Consider the following 21,342-nt stretch of genomic DNA (forward strand, 5'->3'; position numbering starts at 1 on the left):
CGGAATCGAGAGACGCAACACACAAGACAAGGATTTAGACAACTTCTAGCCCCGGAAACATCATCCGGTAATAGCCCTACATGCTGTTTGTGGCTAGGTCGCATTATGCTCATGAGGGAGACGCCGCATAAGCCGGCTCTCCTCTAGTTGTGTCTAGCCTTAGCTATTACCTCCTATCCCTTTTGGGGTGCCCTGCCCCTCCTTATATATGTTGAAGGGCGAATTACATGACTAGTTCTAGTAGGATCAGGATTACTCTATTACAAGTGCAGTCCTAGTCTTGCTTCTTTTGTAAGGAAATATTCCTTATGCCTTTTCTCTTAAGCCGGCTCACCATAATACGAGACGGCCTTCCATTAATCGCCCGTTGGGCTACCTGGTATTGTCGCTCCTTTGACCCGCTTTCCGGGTTATCAATGAGTCACTAGACCCAGCCGGGTCATCGGTGAGTGGAGAGATCCGGGCAGGTCACTTCGTGAGTCGTCAAGTTAGGGTGGGTTACTAGTGAGTCTCTAAGTCCGGCCGGGTCATACTTCTGGCCAGGTCATACCACGGGGTATATCCCCGACAATATCCCAAGAGCATGCACAAGATCACTACTAATGATGTTGTTGTGGCTACCTCCATCGATGACCACCTTGCGGTTTTTGTCATTGATCTTGCAAATGGATTGGAACACATTTTATCGCTGTCCCTTCTCAACAATAGGAGCATCATCATGGGCCACTTGTGAACCATGATATTAACACTATCTCCTCCATCTGAACTAAGAGGTGCTCTCGTCTCAAAAGTACAATATTTTGCATCTTTCTTCTCGGATTTAGACATGTCACTTGATTCATCGGGGACATATCCATCATTTGTGAGCAGCACCTTCTTCAAATTAGGACAATCCTTCTTGAAGTGACCTCTACCCTTGCATGTGTGGCTCTGAATATTACTAATGCGAGTGACAGGAGTATTGGAAGATTCAACCTTTGATTCATTAGCTTCTTTTGCAGTCATCTTGTTGTGTGAGTGAAAATCTGTAGCAACGCTTCCATCTACTTCTCGTTGAACTAAAGCTCTCCAAGTACTTGATGTATAGGTTTGGCTATGATTTTGGCGATACTTCAGCTGTTGCTCTACACGAATAGCTTGATGCACAAGTTCTTGCAAATCTTCATATGTAACCATCTCTATCCTTTCTTGCACTTCTTCATTCAGCCCATGAAAGAATCTTGACATTGTAGCCTCCTCTGGCTCATTCACTACTGTCCTAATCATCAAAATCTGCATCTCTTTATAATACCCATCAACACTAGAGTTACCTTGGCACAACCGCTGGAGTCGATTATACAAGGTTCTTGTGAAATGTTCAGGAACAAAATGCCTCCATAACAGATTTTTCATTTGCACCCATGTCTCCGGATGAACTCCAGCATGACATAATTGGTTCCACCAAATCAAAGCATATCCGGTAGACTCAATGGATGCATATCGTACCTTCTCCTCCTCTGTATAGCAGTGGCTATCAAACATCTGATCCACACGCATCTCCCACTCCAAATAATCATCAGGCTCAATTTTCCCATTGAACGATGGTATAGCAAGTTTGAAGTTACCAATCCCATCATCTTCATGGTCACGATGGGCACGCCCATGACCTCTTCCTCCCACAACTAAGCCTTATTGGCCTTCTCCGCAACGATCATGATGAGCACGTCATGGTCGCGACTCGTAGTAGTTTCGAGCATCATTGGAGTGGTCACTCCAATGCTCCCCATAGTGGCCTCGCTGTATGGGGAGTTGCCGATGCCGACCCCGTCCAGCAAGCCCATCTCATGGTGGAGACGGTGGCGCCCAAGTAGCACCTCGCTGGTCGTGGCGAGCATGCCGAGGTGGTGCAGCGTAGTAGCTATGAGCATCGCCCGGGTAGACGTGGATGTGCTCTCCATGCCCTTCCTCAAGGTGGCGTTGGCCCTGTTGTTCAAGGAGTTGTCGATGTCGACCCTATGCAGCAAGCTAATGATGGACAAATGGATTGTGTATTACAAAGATAGATGAAGCGATACCTTTGACATGCCTTTAACCCTTTGTGCAACACGAAATGTTCTTTTCTGGTCCATTACATTTGAAAACCTTGTCACTCAACAATATCCTTCCATCATGTGCACTTTGTAAAAGAAGTTCATATCAAATTCATCAAGTCAATCTGTACAACCTACTGAAATGTGTTGTCTGAATTAATGCACTTGTCTTAGAGAACCACTCTTCTGAATTTGGACAACCTTTGCTGCACAATTTTTTTATTTCCTTAGAAATTCCAAATTGTTTTCGGTTCACACCTATTTATATCTCTCAGCATGTCATCTATCTGAGTTTCAGCTCCGCAAGTTGGGCCACTTCATTTCATCCATAGTAAGAGGATATGTGATCACAATGGGCTATTTTGACCCCGACCCCCCCCCCCCCCCAATATGTCTATGGATACATATGAACGTGTTGGAGCCGTGCAGCCCCCATTTGTTTGCCCGAGCAACCACACCCCCCATTTCCAAAACCTCAATTCCATACAAAAGCATGCAACCTAGATTTCATCATACATAGTTCATACAAAATGGAGATAAAAAAGAATGACAAACTACATAAGAAAAGAAAATTGTAATTGAACAACTACAAACTACCCTACTCATCGGAGGAGAGCTCGATGACCCCCTTGCTGAAGCCGTTGGCCTACTGGTCGTTAGTGTTGGGGCGAATCGAGGGCTTATCCTCGTAGTCGAGGTCCTCCATGAAGAGCTACTCCCGCTTGACGTCATGGAGGAGTCTCATCCAGCAATTTGCCGCCACCAATCTCTCATCCTGAAGGGACGCGAGGATGGTGTTGTTCTTGGCGATGAGGTTGGGGTCGGACGCGAGTCAAGATGGCAACAGGGACGAAACCCATCAGGTTTTGCCTTCCCAAACCCATCCCCACGAGAAAATCGCAAAGCCCGTCCCATCCCCATCACCTGCGCAGGGCTAGCTTTTTGCCCGTCCCCTAAACACATCGGGTTTTCTAAACCCACGGGGAATCCACAGGGAAATCGGCATATTTAAGCAAACATAAGGACTGGAGATCTACCGCTTAGAATTAGAACTCTACCACTTGTGCTAAATGTTGATTCTGAGGCAACCGTACTGACCGGAGTTGCAAAAATATCACGTCCTATCAGCCTCAAAGTTGGATAGCATGTTACACCAAATTTCCACCAATCTAACACACTAAATTTATCTTTGGACAATGGAACTAGCTCATCATTCAAGGAATGGTCTAGCTCAGATTTCATCCTAAAAGATGTTGGCCATTTTTTAGCAACACATTCATTGAAGAGTGAACATGAGGACTAGAGCTTGCAAAGAAGATAATGAGCAAGATGGCTGTCCATGATCATCATCACTCTCAAGATTGTACTCCTCGAATATGCTTATTGTAGTATTTTGACGGGGAAGGCGAGTTTCGGGTTTGGGTATTGTGGAAATGGGTTTGAACCCATGAAACATGTCGGGTTTTATACTTTACCCAACAGCAGCCTCGCGGGGTTAAAAAGACTCCCATCCCCGTCCCCTAATAGGGTAAAAACCTGCGGGGTTGCGGGTTTCGGGGCCCCATTGCCATCTTGAGACGCAAGGGATGTTGCGTCCATGCACTCGGCCTCGAGCCGTGCGTCTGCGTGAGGTGCTCTGCCTCCTCGGCTTGGGTAACGCGGAATTGCTCATGCGCTTCCTCCATCGAGAGGAGGCAGATGTCGTCGCCCCCAGATGTGGTGGCGGGGTCAACCTCCATGTCCTCCTCCGAGCTCTGCTCTGGAGAGCTTGGTTGTCCGGCCGCAATGTGGACCGTGCGTAGCACGTGGTAGTTGCCTCTTCGGCAGCGAGCTCTGTGTAGCACTCCAAAGTGAGCGTCTTGTAGTGGGTGACCTTGCGGATCATGGAAGACAGTGAGCTCGTACACGGACTGGGATGCAGTGGCGAAGCGGATGTGAGGGGAAAAAGAGGGGAATGTGGGCGGCTAGGGTTTGGCCCTCGACGTATGGATATATTTAATAGCTGGGGCTAGGCTCCTTGGGCGGCATGATTGGGCCACGAATGCGGGCAGGAAAACCGGTGAGCTTCCGGACAGATTGCTAGGTTTTACGTGGGTCCGGACTGTCAGTTTGCTGGCGGTGCATCTTTGTGATTCATGCTGTCACTAGTGAGGAGACGTGGGGGCAGAGCAGTAGACACGATGCTGGAGATATGGAGTGACTTGATCCTATTTGTAAAGCTTGTCTGTTTGATTTGTGCCGTGTTAGTCGCTCGCTCTCCTTTTTTGCGATGGATGTTCGTTGCTGGCTGGTTACCAAGAGTCCTGAATTCTGTGCAACTGTTTTGTTTGATTTGTGCTGTGTTAGTTGCTCGCTTGATCCTATTTGTAAAGCTTATCTGTTTGATTTGTTCTCAGCTGACTGATGGACAGTGCAACAGTTTTTCCTTTGGCGGTGAACCCATTATTACCTGGCAGCATCGTCTTGTAGATGGATTGCGTCATTTGTGAGTCGTGATGTGATGCAATAGTGGATAAAACAGTACATTAAGAGCCTGTTCAGATCTGCTCCCGGGCGCCGAATGCACCAACTTCATGGAGTCAAAAGAGCGGAGCGGAACAGCATGCAGCTCATTTTCACGGAGTGGCTAAAACCGAGCTCCACGGCCAAAAATACTGGGGCAGATTTGGTGGAATGGAGAGATTCCGAACAGGCTCTAAGTCACCTCTGTTTAATTAACAGATTTCCTGGTACTCCAGACATTGGAGCGCTGCATGATAATATTGTGTAGATGCTCACAAGTTCCTGGTACTCTATTCAGCCCAACTTGATCATATACTTGTTGTTTTCAAAAAATGGAGCATCACCTGCGTCTTTTAACTTATCATCATGGACAGTACTGTACTAGCCAACCAGGACTTTTATAATTGCTAGCCCATGAATTGCAATATAACAAGGCCGAGTTGAAAGTCCAAGCAGAATTGTTCCTGGGGAAGCTAAATCATGACAAAGGGGTTGTTTGCAATGAAATTATACAGGCCATTGATGCTTCAGTGGGAGGTGTGTATTTTGTTTCTGGGCATGGTGGTACACGCAAGACTTTTGCTTCATTATATTTTTTTATTCAAATACGGCACTCCATTGACTAAATAACATCAGTACGTAGAGTCTCCAGGATGCAATCCGGGGTTACATTGCGGTAGACAGAGCTAACAGAGTGCTCAGAATAGCGAGCCAGAGTATGTACCGAGACATTTGACAAACGATTAACATGAATAAAACAACACTCAAGGAAACCAGTCGCAATTTTCTTAATGTCGCTGACCAGGATGCCGACTTTGGAGCGGTCTTGAACAGACGACTGGATTCGTTGAACAACAGAGAGACAATCAGAAGCCACAGTTACCTTTGTGAAGCCCTCTTCCTGAGCAAGGGTCACAGCACGACGGGTCACCAAAGCTTCAGCAATTTCAGGCGTAACAAATCCCAGAAGTCGCTCGTTGCAAGCAAACAAGCAGTTGCCGTTGTGGTCTCGGATCGTTACACCAACCCCCATCCGACGTGAAGCTTGGAACAATGCAGCGTCAACATTAATGACGACTGTTCCTGCTGGCGGTGGAGTCCATCTTAAACCTGAAGAAGAGGAATCACACCTAGAAGCATTCCCAGTCCTGAAACAATACTGTACTAGCCACAGGCCTAAGACTTTTCAAGTGTGTTCCTAGGAATGCAAGGTCTTATTCGGATTGTGACTATATCCAGGTCCACTGATTCGGTTGGGTGATGCTAATTAACTTGATGGTCCTTAATTTTTGAACTCCATGGAAGCTAATAATTTTGCACTCCATAAAATGGATTTCAAGGTCTTCTAAGGAATATATCAGTCCCTTGATCTGTGCATTGATACCTGCTTGCTCATTAAAAGACCAGGTGAAAGAGTCCTTGAAGGGGAGATATTGACAGGATCTTGCATTTACGTTGATGCTGCCAACTTTGATTTTGTTATAATATGAAACTAAAAAACAGGTCCTAGTTTTCAGTAACAGATAATAAAATTAGAAGCAAAAATAGGTTCGCTCACGGGTGATCAAATCCTACTTGTCATTATTTTTCTTAAAATTTAATTCTCAATGTGCTGATAACTAGGACCCACAAGTTATAGGGGAGCGCTGGCAAGTGAGGTCTACCTTCATCTTGCCTCAGTTCATCTAATTAAGCAGGTGCGACTCAAATTAAACCCTTCATCTTACCTCAGTTCATCTTCTGCTCAGACGTACAACTAACCACCCAGCAATTCATCACGAAAGCACAGTACACCTCCAAAGCACAAATATATATATTACGATCTGAAGCCGGCTCACTATGCAAGCCCCGGTAGACTGGTACGAATGTAGATCAATGACGATAGCCTAAATATTAGGCGATGGGAGGTGGCAGTGTCTCCCACACATCCAGCAAGTTGTCCTCATGATGCACCGGGAAGAGACGGTCGCCCCCAACCGAGAAGTCGGCAATGGCGCCACCGCCTTGGCTCCCACGCAGCGCCAGCCTCAGGCGGTCATGATTTGGGCCGCCATACACCGAGATGCTGTCATCCTTGGACGCTAAGAGCAGTCCGCCGTGCACGGCGAGCTTCGGATAGCACGTCGGGGTCGTCGCGTTACAATATGTCCACGGCTCCTGGACAGAGCCCCGAGAACGGATGTCGAGGAACCCGAGATCATGGTCCTGGCTGATCAAGCGGACCGACCTCTCGTCCTCCATCACGACGGCATCGGCAACACGCCTTTCGTTCCATCTCCGGCTGCCGGCAGACCATGACCACACAACACTCATATCCCGGAAATCCACCAGAGTGATGGAAGACGGCGAGAAAGCATCTTTCGGTGAGCACGCCTTGACAGCCATGAGGGCGTTGGTGCTTGCCAGCCACTGAAGCTTGCTGGCGTCGGTCAGAGCGTCGACATACTTCGGGTCAAAGAAAGAGCTTGTCTGTTCGCCGGTGATGCAGTCCCAAACACCGATGCCGTAGCCAATTCCTTGAGTTATGCCCGAGTTGTTGCAGCTAGCAAAGACGTTTGTTTGCTGGTCAAAGGCCAGCGCCCTCGCGTTAAAAAGCGGAGCCGTCTTCTTGCCCTCGTGCGCTATGCGGAAGTGGTGACTCAGATTGCCGGTTGTTAGTTGGAAAGAAGGGATTGCATGCATCGATAATTCATTGATCGTGTGCATGACGCACATATATAGGTACAAGGTGGACCGGCCTCTATTTGTCTCTCAAGATGTACAAATATACAAGGGGGAGAGAGAGATACAACGGTATAAATACAGACCCAAGTCCTATACACGTGCGGTAGACAACGTACGCTCAACACCCCCCCGCAGTCGAAGCGTCGCCGGAGACACAGAGACTGGACCGAAACTCCTCAAAGGCTGGGGTCGGTAGTCCCTTAGTCATGATATCGGCAAACTACTGAGTGGTAGGAACGTGCAGAACACGAACCTTCCCAAGAGCCACCTGCTCACGTACGAAGTGAATGTCGAGCTCAATGTGCTTCGTACGACGATGATGGACGGGGTTGGCGGAGAGGTATACGGCAGAGACGTTGTCACAGTAGACGATCGTGGCCTTGGGGACCACACAAAGCAACTCCTGAAGAAGCTGACGGAGCCAAGAGCACTCAGCAACGGCATTAGCCACCGCCCGATACTCCGCCTCGGCACTCGAGCGAGAGACCGTGGACTGTCGCTTGGACGACCACGATATCAGGGAAGGCCCAAGGTAGACACAGTAGCCAGACGTAGAGCGACGCGTGTCGGGGCAGCCAGCCCAGTCAGCATCAGAGTAGGCAACCATGTCGATGGAGGAGGAAGCCGTCAGGGTGAGGCCCATGGTCATAGTGTCGCGTATGTACCGAAGAATACGCTTCACCAGAGTCCAATGGGAGTCACGCGGGGAGTGCATGTGAAGGCACACCTGCTGAACCGCATACTGCAAGTCAGGCCGAGTGAGGGTGAGATACTGCAGGGCGCCGACGATGGAGCGGTAGAACGCCGCATCCGGAGCAGGAGAGCCCTCCGAGGCAGAAACCTTCGCCTTAGTGTCAACAGGCGTGGGCGCGGTTTTGCGGTTAAGCATACCTGCGCGCTCGAGAAGCTCATGAGCATACTTCTGCTGGTGCAGAAAGAAACCGTCGGCACGTCGAACGACCTCAATGCCAAGGAAGTAGTGCAGCGCTCCCAGGTCCTTGAGGGCAAACTCGTCACGAAGACGGGCCATGAGCTGCTGAAGAAGCCCAGGCAAGGATGCCGTCAGGATGATGTCGTCCACATAAAGCAGCAGGTACGCAGTGGCAGTGCCCTGATGATAGACGAACAGTGATGCGTCGGAGCGGGTTGTGGAAAACCCAAGCTGCTGCAAGAACCCAACCATCCGCTGGTACCAAGCCCTGGGGGCCTGCTTCAGTCCATAAAGAGACCGAGAGAGCAGGCAGACGTGGTCGGGATGCTCGGCGTCGACGAAGCCGGTCGGCTGCTCACAGAAGACCCGTTCCATGAGATGGCCGTGCAGGAATGCATTTGAGACATCCAACTGGTGCACGGGCCATGCACGGGAGATCGCCAGCTGAAGGACCGTACGAATCGTGCCCGGTTTAACAACCGGAGCGAAGGTGTCGGTGAAGTCCACGTCGGCGCGCTGGCGGAAGCCGCGCACCACCCAGCGAGCCTTGTAGCGCTCGAGAGATCCATCCGGGTTGGTCTTATGACGAAACACCCATTTGCCGCTGATGACGTTGGCGTGAGGGGGCCGCGGCACAAGATGGCACATCCGGTTTTGCTGCAACGCATCAAACTTCTCGCGCATCGCAGCAAGCCAATGCGGATCACGCAGGGCACCGCGAGCAGATGAGGGTATGGGCGACGGTGGAGAGGATGATGTCGACATCGTGCATGCGTACTCATCAGCGCCGTAACGCAGGCTGGGGCGGTGGATACCGGAGCGAGACGCGTCGTCATGCCAGCAGGAGAGCCGGACGCGGCAGGAGGGACGGACGGAGCTGGTGGAGGGTCCGCCGCTCCTGGCGTCACAGCGAGGCGGGGCGTCGCAGCGAGGCCGGGCGGGACGAGGCGGGCCGCGTCACCCGACGCGGGGGAAGCCGAAGAGCCACCCGGGGCCATGCAGGACTGCGTCGGCGCCGTGGCCAAGGGGCCAGCCGCAGCGGAGGGGCCCGCCGCGGGGGCCGCAACCGAGGGGCCCGCCACGGGGGGCTGCACCGGGTCCGCGCCTGGAGGCGCCTGCGCCTGCGGGAGCCGCGCCGGGGCCAGAAGGGGCCGCGCCGGGGGCTGCACCGGGTCCGTGTCCGAGATCGCCGAGTCCTCTGCAGGAGATACCTGGTGAAAAGGAAAACTGCGCTCATCAAAGTACACGTGTCGGGAGGTGTAGACACGGTGGGAGACGGGATCGTAGCACCGGTAACCTTTGGTGTTGGGAGGGTAGCCTAGGAAGATACATGCTACGGAGCGAGGAGCGAGTTTGTGGGGTGTGGTGGCAGTGGTGCTAGGATAACACAAACATCCGAAGATGCGAAGACCATCATAGGACGGGGGAGAACCGAAGAGAAGTTGGTGTGGGGTGAAGTTCCTGCGAGGACGACACGGTCTAATATTAACTAGAAGAGTGGCGGTGGCAAGGGCATCGGGCCAGAACCGAGGGGGCACGTTGGAGTGAAACAGCAACGTGCGGACGCAGTCGTTAAGAGTGCGAAGAATCCGCTCGGCACGGCCATTCTGCTGGGATGTGTATGGGCATGTTAGACGGAAGGTAGTGCCGTGAGAGGCGAGAAGGTGACGCGTGGCAGCGTTGTCAAACTCTTTTCCGTTGTTGGTTTGAAGGGCGAGAATAGGGCGCCCGAACTGAGTGGTAATGTAGGAGTAAAAAGCCGTGAGAGTGGGAAGGACATCGGACTTGCGGCGAAGTGGAAACGTCCACGCAAAGTAAGAATAATCATCAAGTAAAACAAGATAATATATGAAGCCCGTGTTGCTCGCAACCGGAGATGTCCAAACATCACTATGGATTAACTGGAACGGAAAAGAGGAAATAGTGTTGGACTCGCTAAACGGTCGACGGACATGTTTGCCGAGACGACAACCATGACAGGTGTGCTCGTCGAACTTATTACATGAAAATGAAAAACTCTTGAGAATATGACGAAGGGCGGTGGAGTTGGGATGACCCAGACGTGCATGCCAAAGGTCGACACCGGCGGCGAGAGCGACTGGGGCGGTGGCGGTGGAGGTGGAGGCGGTGTGCACCGGATACAGGTCGTCGGGGCTGTCACATCGGTGGAGCACCATCCGTGTACGGGCGTCCTTCACAGAGAAATCAAGACCATCAAATTCAATGGTGAGAGGATTGTCACGTGCAAGACGACGAACAGAAACAAGATTTTTAACTAGGTTAGGTGAGACAAGAACGTTAGACATGTGAATAGGCGTAGAAGTAGAGGGAAAGAAACTATGACCAACATGAGTAATGGGTACGGATGAACCATCACCGAAGGTGATACGGTTCGAAGTGGTGACTGGGAAGGAGGAGACAAGGTTACCGGGGTGCGACGTCATGTGGGCGGTAGCTCCCGTGTCCATGTACCAATCACCGCCACCTCCATAGTTGGAGGGAGACGGTGCCGAGTGCAGCGCGGCGAGGAGGGTGGGGTCCCACGGAGCCGGCGGGAGGGAGGAGCCCCCGGTCTGAAGCGGCGCGGGGGGCGGCACATAGCCGCCCTGCGGCGGGAGGACGACCGGCGCGGGCGCCGGCGGGTAGCCGGCCTGGTACGGGGCTGCGGCGTAGCCGGGGCCTCCTGCCTGGTACGGGGTGGCGGCGTAGTGTGCCTGAGGGCCGGTGGGGTGGGGGCCGAGGATGCCCGTGGCCCGCGGCACCGGCATGTGGTAGGCATGGACCACCCCGGTCCATGGGTTGGTGCCGACCGATCAAGGCAGGCGGGGGGGGGGGGCGGATGATGACGTTGAGCCCCCCCCCCCCCCCCGTACCCGGTGCTGCTGCTGCTTGGGCCGGCCGCCGCCGCGCCCCGCGGGCCTGTTACGGCGACTGCCGCCCCCGCCCTGTTGCTGCTGTTGCAGAGCGGGAGATGCGGGCGGAGCAGGCGGGAGGGGTAGTACCCCGGTGGCGCCGCGGCCGTGGTACAGCGGCGGTGACGGCGCGCAGCAAGGTGCGGCGGCGGCTGTAGGGCGGCGGCGACGGGGTTAGGCGGAAGCGAGGAAAGAGATCGGCATGCTATCTAATACCATGTTAGTTGGAAAGAAGGGATTGCATGCATCGATAATTCATTGATCATGTGCATGACGCACATATATAGATACAAGGTGGACCGGCTTCTACTTGTCTTCCAAGATGTATAAATATACAAGGGGGAAAGAGAGATATACAACGGTATAAATACAGATCCAAGTCCTATACACGTGCGGTAGACAACGTACGCTCAACACCGGTGAGCACGGAGAAAGCTGCCATGCCGCGGCCCCCAACGAGGAGCGTGGTGTCGCTGAGGTAGACAGATCGCGGACCGGCTCAACAGGCATGAGGCAGACTGGCTGGCGCTCCTCGAGCATCCGGTTGTAGACCCGCACGATGGGGTCGTGCTTGACGCAACACCCCCCGTCTGGCGCCGCACGGACGGCCGGGCAGGCCACTGGCCTACGCCCCGGCGGCACGGAAGCGGCCAGCCGGACCCTGTAGAGATTGAGCTCACCGATGCGAGCAGCGCGGACATGGTCAAGGAGGCCATAGTAGGACGCCTCCTGGAAGAGCATCCGCTCCGGGATGGCAGACGGGACATGCAGCTCGCCCGTGCGGAGCATGTCGAGGAGCGAGGCGAAACAGGCCGGGTCGCGGTCGATGAAGTACTCGGGCACGCCCCCGGTGGCGCCGGCGTTCCAGCAGGGTTCCAACATGGCGGCGAGCATGGTTCCCTCGCCTGCGCCTGTGAGTGTGTCAGCCGTCGTCTCGAACACCTGCCCGCCGACGTTCAGCCGGATGCGGCCGGCGGCTGGTTGTGGCGTGCACATTGCCGGCTGTGTGTACAAGACTTCCGCGTGCAGTGGACCTGTGTCAATGGAGAGGGTTGCGTTGCTGCACTGCCACTTCTCAAACTTCGGCTTTGTTGAGCCACACCTTACTGATTTTGTAAGACCTTCAATAAAAAGAAAACAATGAGACATTCATGCATAGGTACAGTAGCTACATTCATACATATATGCATCACAGTTTCACAGCTCTATCAATGACAACAATTTGTAAGAAACTTGCATGTGCATCGCAGCTCTATTAGTGACAACAACGGACAAAAAGCAAATATAGTGCATCCTAGTGCAAACTTAAAGTTTCACAGCACACTACATAGACAGATGGCAACTAAAAATGTAAATTCCTTTGCACTGGGATCATAAAACTATATGGATTTTGAACAGAATCATACAATAATCACAGTCTCCAGGGTTGCTGTACCCCAATCTTTTCAAAAGGACACGAAAAAAGAGAGCATTTTTTTAATCTCAAGAGAAGTGTCAACAATGGACAGCAACTACATATAGTGCATCTTATCTTAGTACTAAACAATGACCATTGCTGCTAGTAGTGAACTCTCTCCTACTGCTAGGGTTTCGACACCCGTACTGAGAGAAGTGTACAAGCGGCTGCTACCTTTTTATGTGTATTGCTTGAGCAATGCACGTTGGTTGGGAGGCGCCGGACTGGGAGGGGAACAGGAGGACGAGGCGGTGGGGCGGATCTGGAAGACGAGGGGGGGGCCGGTCGATGGGGAGAGAGGCGGCGCTGGAGTGGCTGGACGGCGACGGGGTCTGCTGGACGTCCAGAGGGTCTAGAGTGACTGGACGGCGAGGGGGCGGCGGGACGTCGACGGGGCGGCGCCGGAATGATGAGGGAGGTGGGAGGCGGCGGTGGATTTGGGAGGGTGGCGGCGAGCTGGAGTGGCTGGATGGGAAGGGGAAGGAGGCGGCGCTGGAGGAGTGGGGGGCGGCAGCGAGTGTAGGGTCAAGCTTCAGTCCACTCAGGCCCTTCAGCGATGTCTTGGGCCGCCACTGGAAAAAAAAAATCAGTTTGGCCCAAGCGATAAATATACAAACATTTTTTTAGGGAAAGCCATCATGGCACATTTTATTACTTAAAAAAAAGTTTACATCGTTCAACGGAAACTGCAGAATAAAGCTAGGGGCCTCGTGCCAAATACAATTAACTTTCTGTGAAAAACAAAACCTAGCTAGTTCATGCGCCACTACATTAGCTTCCCTATGACAATGCATAAAATTAACCAAACCGATATCTCGAGCAATTTCCGTGCGCGATGCATAAATCGGAACTGCTTGGTCATATCACTGATTTGTTCCAGACAATGCATCTATAACATCCATGCAATCAGACTCTCCTTGAAGACGATTACAGCCAACCTCATTTGCTAGCAGTAAACTATCTTGAAGGAGAAGCGGCATAGGGAATGAACCGAGAACGTCCAGCCAAGAAGGTACCCGAGGAGTCTCGGAGAACAGCACCTGTCGCCCCAGTTCCATCCTCAGCAAGATAAGAGGCATCAACATTTAATTTCAAACATCCCCCAGCTGGTTTTACCCATTTCTCCTTTACAACACTGGTCACCTTCCTGAGTAGGAGTATTTATTAGCTCAAAAAAAAAGAGTAGGTGTATTTACTTTTTTCAAGGAAAAAAAGTACATGTTATCTCTCTCCTAAGAAAAAAATATGCTCTTCGGATCAAACTCCTTTTATTTCTCCATTCGCTCTTCCAAAAAATCACGTAACAGTTACCAATCTTGAATTTTTCTAACACACACTCTCTTTTTTTTTGCGGTTGAAACACACTACCTCTTTACCTAAATCTAAGACATTTTACCAATTCAAAAAAAATTGCAAATGGAAAATTTTCATTAGTCAACCACAACCATTACAGTCTTGTTGACACAAAAGGCCAATCTTTACCCGCAAAAAAAGGCAGTTTTAGGCAAAGATCGGCCCAACTGGACTAGCGTATGACTAACTTTATTTGCTAACACTTACCGAAAAAGACTTTCGCCCCGCTTTATATGTAAAGCACGATACACAAGCGACACGATACAAACTCACGCCACCACCGCACACGACACACACACCCAAGGCAAGATACAAAGGTGTTGAGCACCGCCACACCACCCCAACGACTACCAAGCCACTACACATGCGCGAGGATGAACCGCTTGGAGCCAACAGAGACCTCCAAGCCTCTGAGGAGAGGTGAGACGGAAAACGACGGGACAAGGACTCCAAGATGGTGCCTCCTAGAAGGGAACGACCACTGATAGCCGCCACCATCCGATCCCAAAGATCGAGTTTTCACCCGGAGCAACTCGAAGGAGTAAGGGCACCGCGACGAGCCTTCATGAAGGATACGGTGTCCACGGACGCCGCCGCCGTCGGCCAATACAAGATTGGGCAAGTGATGAACCCCGACACGCCCACCCCTCCAACGCATCCTAGCACCTCCAACCACCAGCGACCACCCACCCGTGTGGCCATGGCCGCTCGCCCGCACCGGCGCAAGTTCTGCCGACGAACATCGTGCCTCCCGCCGCCAAGGCCGCCGCCCAGCATCCAGATGTTGGAAATATGCCCTAGAGGCAATAATAAATTAGATTATTATTATATTTCCTTGTTCATGATAATCGTTTATTATCCATGCTAGAATTGTATTGATAGGAAACTCAGATACATGTGTGGATATATAGACAACACCATGTCCCTAGTAAGCCTCTAGTTGACTAGCTCGTTGATCAATAGATGGTTACGGTTTCCTAACCATGGACATTAGATGTCGTTGATAACGGGATCACATCATTAGGAGAATGATGTGATGGACAAGACCCAATCCTAAGCATAGCACTAGATCGTGTAGTTCGTATGCTAAAGCTTTTCTAATGTCAAGTATCATTTCCTTAGACCATGAGATTGTGCAACTTCCGGATACCGTAGGAGTGCTTTGGGTGTGCCAAACGTCACAACGTAACTGGGTGGCTATAAAGGTACACTACGGGTATCTCCGAAAGTGTCTCTTGGGTTGGCACGAATCGAGACTGGGATTTGTCACTCCGTGTGACGGAGAGGTATCTCTGGGCCCACTCGGTAGGACATCATCATAATGTGCACAATGTGATCAAGGAGTTGATCACGGGATGATGTGTTACGGAACGAGTAAAGAGACTTGCCGGTAACGAGATTGAACAAGGTATCGGGATACCGACGATCGAATCTCGGGCAAGTATCGTACCGATAGACAAACGGAATTGTATACGGGATTGATTGAGTCCTTGACATCGTGGTTCATCCGATGAGATCATCGTGGAACATGTAGGAGCCAACATGGGTATCCAGATCCCGCTGTTGGTTATTGACCGGAGAACGTCTCGGTCATGTCTACATGTCTCCCGAACCCGTAGGGTCTACACACTTAAGGTTTGATGACGCTAGGGTTATAAAGGAAGTTTGTATGTGGTTACCAAAGGTAGTTCGGAGTCCCGGATGAGATCCCGGACGTCACGAGGAGTTCCGGAATGGTCCGGAGGTAAAGATTGATATATTGGACGAAGGGTTTTTGAGTCCGGGAGTGTTCCGGAGGTACCGGGTGATGACCAGCATGACCGAAAGGTGTTTCGGGAGCCCCGGCAAGTGTTGGGGGGCTTCATGGGCCAAGGGAAGGGGGCAAACCAGCCCACTAAGGGGCTATGCGCCCCCCTCACCTATTCCCACGTGACCAGGGGGTTTGGGGCGCCCTATCTAGGGTTCCCACCTCCTGGCTTGGGGGCCAAGTCACCCAAGGGGGAGATCCCATCTGCCCTGACCGCCGCCCCCCCCCCCTAGGGGAAACCCTAGGGCGCCTCCCCTCCCCCTTGCCCCTATATATAGTGGAGGTTTTGGGGCTGCCCAACAGACGAGATGAGTTCCTCTCCCCGTTGGTGCAGCCCTGCCTCTCTCTTCCTCCTCTCCCGTGGTGCTTGGCGAAGCCCTGCTAGATTGCCACGCTCCTCCACCACCACCACGCCGTTGTGCTGCTGCTGGATGGAGTCTTCCTCAACCTCTCCCTCTCTCCTTGCTGGATCAAGGCATGGGAGACGTCACCGGGCTGTACGTGTGTTGAACGCGGAGGTGCCGTCCGTTCGGCACTTGGTCATCGGTGATTTGGATCACGACAAGTACGACTCCATCAACCCCGTTCACTTGAACGCTTCCGCTTAGCAATCTACAAGGGTATGTAGATGCACTCTCCTTCCCCTCGTTGCTGGTCTCTCCATAGATAGATCTTGGTGACACGTAGGAAAATTTTGAATTTCTGCTACGTTCCCCAACACCAGACACCCCCAAGACCATCCAAAGAGATCAACTTTGAGCCACAAGAACTCCCCCGACTGACGAACCGTAGCATACGCCCCGCCTTGAACTTCGTCGGAGCTGCGACAACCCGCACACGGACGGAGAAAGGGGGAGGTGGCGGAGCGGACGCATCCGGACCGGCACACCCCTGTGCCAGTGACGGTTGGCCCAAACACGTCAGCGCCGCCCATCCCTCCAGCCAACCTTCCCACCGGACACACCCCTGTACCGCCCCACCGCAGCGGCCGACGTAGACCCGCGCAAAGCCACCGACGCAGATCCGACGCATGGACCTGCGAGGAGACGAGGGAGCAGAGCAGTAGTACCCAAGCAAGGCGTCCAGGATGTGGTAGGGGCTACTGGTTAGATGGACGCATGGAGTGACTTGATCTGTTTTGTAGAGCTTATCTTTTTGATTTCTGCCATGATAGTCACTCGCTGGTTACTAAGAGTGGCGGCTGGGAATGATTGCAAAGCTTTCATCTTTGTCCCTGGCTACTCTTTGTCCTGACTCTTTAGCTGCATTGCATGGTTTGTGAGTAGGGCTGCAAACGAAGTCGAGTTTGAGCAAGTTGGAGTTGGCTCAGCTCAACTCATATTAAAATTCGAGCGAGCTCAAACTGAGCGAAGCTCAAGATCAAGCTGTAGAACATAACTCGTGCTCAGCTTGTAACGATCTCGAGCTAGTTTCGAGCTAAATGAAACAATAAATCTTATAAATCTATGGGGATTGTTCCAACTAGATAAGGACACAACATGACACAACTTTGTACGACAATCTCGTCGTGCTCGGCAAAGCTCATTTTTGTCTCTTGGGTGAACTAGCAATAGACGGTGGTCTTCGTGGACGAAAAACAAGAAAAAGACGGTGCATATGCTCGGAAATTTTGCCAAAAGCAACATGATATTTAACATATAGCTGACCACATATCATAATTAGGTCTAAATCTTCTCTGGACTTAATTAAGCTTCCATGTTTGCTAGTAAATAAAATGAAGAAAAATCATGGACATCATATATGGTAACAAATTGTCTTATTTTCCTTCAATATATATATGACATGATCATTTAACACAATGGTATTATGTCGAGCTGTCGAGCTCAAATCGAGCGAGCCAATATTGGCTCATGATCGGCTTGTTTCTCGATCAAGCTACATAAAATGTTCAAACTCGGCTTGTTTCTTTTCAAGTCGATCTCGAGTCGAGCCAAAAAACGAGTCGATCTTAAGCGGCTCACGAGCCTCGAGCTTTTCTTGCGGCCCTATTTGTGAGTCGTGATGTGATGCAATGGTGGATAAAACAGCACATTAAGTCACCTCTGTGTTTGATCAACGGATTTCCTGGTACTCTAGACATTGGAACGCTGCATGATAATTGTGTGTAAGAATGCTCACAAGATCCTGGCACTCTATTCATCTCAACTTGATCATATACTTTGATCAACGGACAGTTCCAGCCAACCAGGACTGTTATAATTGTAGCCCAGGAATTGCAATATAACAAGGCCGAGTTGAAAGTCCAAGCAGAGTTGTTGCGGGTAAGTTAAAACATGATCAGGCTATTTTTACTACTCCCTCCGTCGCATAATGATACTTGCTTGCTCACTAAAAGACTAGGTAAATCAATGACGATAAGAGTGAATATTAAGCGATGGGAGATGGCAGTGTCTCCCAGACATCCAGCACGTTGTCCTCCTGATGCACCGCGAAGAGACGGTCGCCCCCAACCGAGAAGTCGCTAATGGCGCCAGCGCCTTTGCTCCCGCGCAGCGCAAACCTCAGGTGGTCATGATTTGGGCCGCCAAACACTGAGATGGTGTCATCCTTGGACGCCAAGAGCAGTCCACTGTGCACAGCGAGCTTTGGACAGCACGTCGGAGTCGAACTTGTCTTCACCTTTCTCTGATGTGCCCACGGTTCAGCGTAGCTCGAGCCACGGATGTCGAGGAACCCGAGTTCATGGTTCTTGTTGATCAAGCAGACCGACCTCTCGTCCTCCATCACGACGGCATCGGCAACGAGCTTGTCCTTGCACAAAGGGCCGCTGCCATTCCTCTGGGTGTTGATGGACCATGACCAGACAACGCTCATATCCCGGAAATCAACCAGAGTGATGCAAGGCAACATTGAGCCCGCCTTGACCACCATGAGCGCGTTCGTGCTTGCCAGCCACTGAAGCTTACTGGCGTGACCCAGGGCAATACCAGACTTCTGGTTTAGGAAAGAGACTGTGTGCTTGCCGGTCATGCAGTCCCACACGCCAATGCCATTGTAGCCGCTACCTTGCCATATGCCCCAGGTGTTGCAGCTAGCATAAACATTCATTTGCTGGTCTAAGGCCAGTGCCCCAGCATTAAAAGGCGGAGCCATCTCCTCGCCGGCGTGTCCTAAGTGGAAGTGTTGAGTCAGGTCGCCGGTGAGGGCAGAGAAAGCCGCCATGCCGCGGCCCCCCACGAGGAGCATGGAGTCACTGAGGTAGGTCGCGTCGTGGACCGCCATGAAAGGCGTCAGGCAGACTGGCCGGCGCTCCTCAAGCATCCAGTTGTAGACCCGCACGATAGGGCCGTGCGTGACGCAGCAGCCTCCGTCAGGCGCAGCACGGACGGCCAGGCAGGCCACAGGCGCCCGCCCCGGTGGCACGGACGCAGCCAGTCGGGCCCTGTCGAGGTCAAGCTCGCCGATGCGAGAGGCACGGACGCGGTCGAGGAGGCCGTAGTAGTTCGCTTCGCGGAAGAGTACCCGGTCCGGGACGCCGGCGGGGACGTGGAGCTCACCCGTGCGGAGCATGTCGAGGAGCGAGGCGAAGCAGGCCGGGTCGCGGTCGATGAAGTACTCGGGCACGCCCCCGGTGGAGCCGGCGTTCCAGCATGGTTCCAACATGGCAGCGAGCATGGTTCCCTCGCCTGCGCCTCTGAGAGTGTCGGCCGTCGTCTCGAACACCTGCCCGCCGACGTTCAGCCGGATGCGGCCGGCAGCTGGTTTTGGCGTGCACATGGCCGGCTGTGTGTACAAGACTTCCGGGCGCAGTGGACCTGTCAATGGAGAGGGTTGCGTTGCGGTATTGTCACTTCTCAATAAAGAGAAAACATAAGCTACATGTATGCATCACCGCTCTATCAATGATAACAATTTTCAAGAAACTTGCATATGCATCGCAGCTCTATTAGTGACAACAACGGACAGCAACCAAATTAGTACAAACAAACTCCAATAAAGTTTCACAGCACACTAGTAGTCTAGTACATAGACAGATGGCAACTAAAATGTCAATTCCTTTGCACTGGGAGTCTGGGATCATAAAACTAACTAGGTTTTGAACTGAATCATATACTGATACTAGTAATCACAGTCTCCAGGGTCGATGTACTCCAATCTTTTCGAAAGGACAAAAAAGAGAGCATTTTTCTAACCTCAAGAGAAGTGTCAACAATGGACAGCAACCAAATATAGCGCATCTTAGTACTAAACAATGACCAATTGCTGCTAGTAGTGAACTCTCTGCTACTGCTAGGGTTTCGACACCCGTACTGAAAGAAGTGTACAAGCGGCCGCTACCTTTTTTCTGTGTATTCCTTGAGCAATGCACGTTGGTTGGGAGGCGCTGGACTGGGAGGGAAACAGGAGGACGAGGCGGTGGGGCGGATCTGGAAGACGAGGGGGGCGCCGGTCGATGGGGAGAGAGGCGGCGCTGGAGTGGCTGGACGGCGAGGGGGTCTGCTGGACGTCCAGAGGGTCTGGAGTGACTGGACGGCGAGGGGGCGGCGGGACGTCGACGGGGCGGCGCTGGAATGATGAGGGAGGCGGGAGGCGGCGGTGGATTGGGGAGGGAGGCGGCGCGCTGGAGTGGCTGGACGGGAAGGGGAGGGAGGCGGCGCTGGAGGAGTGGGGGGCGGCAGCGGGTGTAGGGTCAAGCTTCAGTCCACTCGGGCCCTTCAGCGATGTCTTGGGCCGCCACTGGAAAAAAAATCAGTTTGGGTAGTGCCTCGTCTTTCCATTGGGCCAAGCGATGAATATACAAACATGCTATTGAGTATATTTTTTTCTTGATGGGTCAGAGGATGGATGCAAAAGTTACTATCAGCTGCTGCCAAAGAGGTTCTCATTAAATCTGTTGCCCAGTCTATACCAGTTTTTTCTATGTCTTGTTTTAGGCTTTCCAGAGGGCTCTGTGATAATGTGACATCTATCATCCGCCAGTTTTGATGGGGAAGTAAACAGGGAAGAAGAAAACCTTGTTGGGTATCGTGGGACGTGATGACAAAGCCAAAGAATTAAGGCGGTTTGGAATTCCGTGACCTGGAGATTTTTAACATTGCTCTTCTCCCACAGCAGGCTTGGTAGATTCTACGGGAACCTGAATCTTTTTTTGAAAGATCCAGCATTTGCTGGCTTCATTAGATTGAGCAGAAGCAAGAGGTGGTACAAAATATGATCAAGTGATCATAACTACAGTTAACAGAGATAAAAAGGGAGGAGGACAGCGAGGGGTTAGAAAGCCCTCCCCCCTCCTCCCCTGGAGAACATCTAATCCGCTATCTCTCGACTATATCCCCGAAAGGGGTCTCAATATCTTTTACTCCCGCGATACGACATTGCTCCATTGTGCGCCGTATTGCCGCTAGGGTGTCATTGGGGCAGGCCATCTTTCCCCTAAATGTACAGTTGTTCCTCTCATTCCACAGCTCCCAGGATACTGCCATTATCATCGTTTTGACACCTTTTTTGTCCTCCTTGCCTGCCTTGGAGACAATATTGGTGACTGCTCCTCTAGTGTTGTCTTGCTCTTTTCCTCTCTCGGACGTAGTGAGCTACAGCTCCTCCAATCGGCCACCCTCGCCCAAACA

General features: G+C 51.9%; 2 protein-coding genes across 2 annotated transcripts; both read right to left on the reverse strand.

Moving 5' to 3' along the window:
• Positions 1–6,464: 6,464 nt before the first annotated feature.
• LOC125538462 (BTB/POZ domain-containing protein At4g30940-like) lies at positions 6,465–12,134 on the reverse strand. The gene is made up of 2 exons (XM_048701747.1): positions 11,658–12,134; positions 6,465–7,133 (listed from the first exon to the last, which is right to left on the reverse strand). Exons 1-2 carry the CDS (start codon positions 12,132–12,134, stop codon positions 6,465–6,467), a joined length of 1,146 nt encoding a protein of 381 aa, XP_048557704.1.
• Positions 12,135–17,897: 5,763 nt separating this feature from the next.
• On the reverse strand, positions 17,898–20,358 carry LOC125538467 (BTB/POZ domain-containing protein At2g24240-like). Its single transcript, XM_048701756.1, has 2 exons — positions 20,054–20,358; positions 17,898–19,530 (listed from the first exon to the last, which is right to left on the reverse strand). Exon 2 carries the CDS (start codon positions 19,490–19,492, stop codon positions 18,143–18,145), a length of 1,350 nt encoding a protein of 449 aa, XP_048557713.1. The 5' UTR covers positions 19,493–19,530; positions 20,054–20,358; the 3' UTR covers positions 17,898–18,142.
• Between the last annotated feature and the right edge of the window lie 984 nt (positions 20,359–21,342).

Source organism: Triticum urartu, chromosome 1 (genome assembly GCF_003073215.2).
Source record: "Triticum urartu cultivar G1812 chromosome 1, Tu2.1, whole genome shotgun sequence".
Taxonomy (NCBI): Eukaryota; Viridiplantae; Streptophyta; class Magnoliopsida; order Poales; family Poaceae; genus Triticum; species Triticum urartu.

Bases quoted from the DNA above. Each gene is read 5' to 3' on its own strand.
- LOC125538462 (XM_048701747.1), bottom strand. From the start codon at position 12,134: ATGTGCACGCCACAACCAGCCGCCGGCCGCATCCGGCTGAACGTCGGC. The intron at 7,134-11,657 runs GTCTGCCTCATG...GCCTTTGACCAG, and splicing joins TGCTCGAGGAGCGCCAGCCA to CAAACAAACGTCTTTGCTAG.
- LOC125538467 (XM_048701756.1), bottom strand. From the start codon at position 19,492: ATGTGCACGCCAAAACCAGCTGCCGGCCGCATCCGGCTGAACGTCGGC.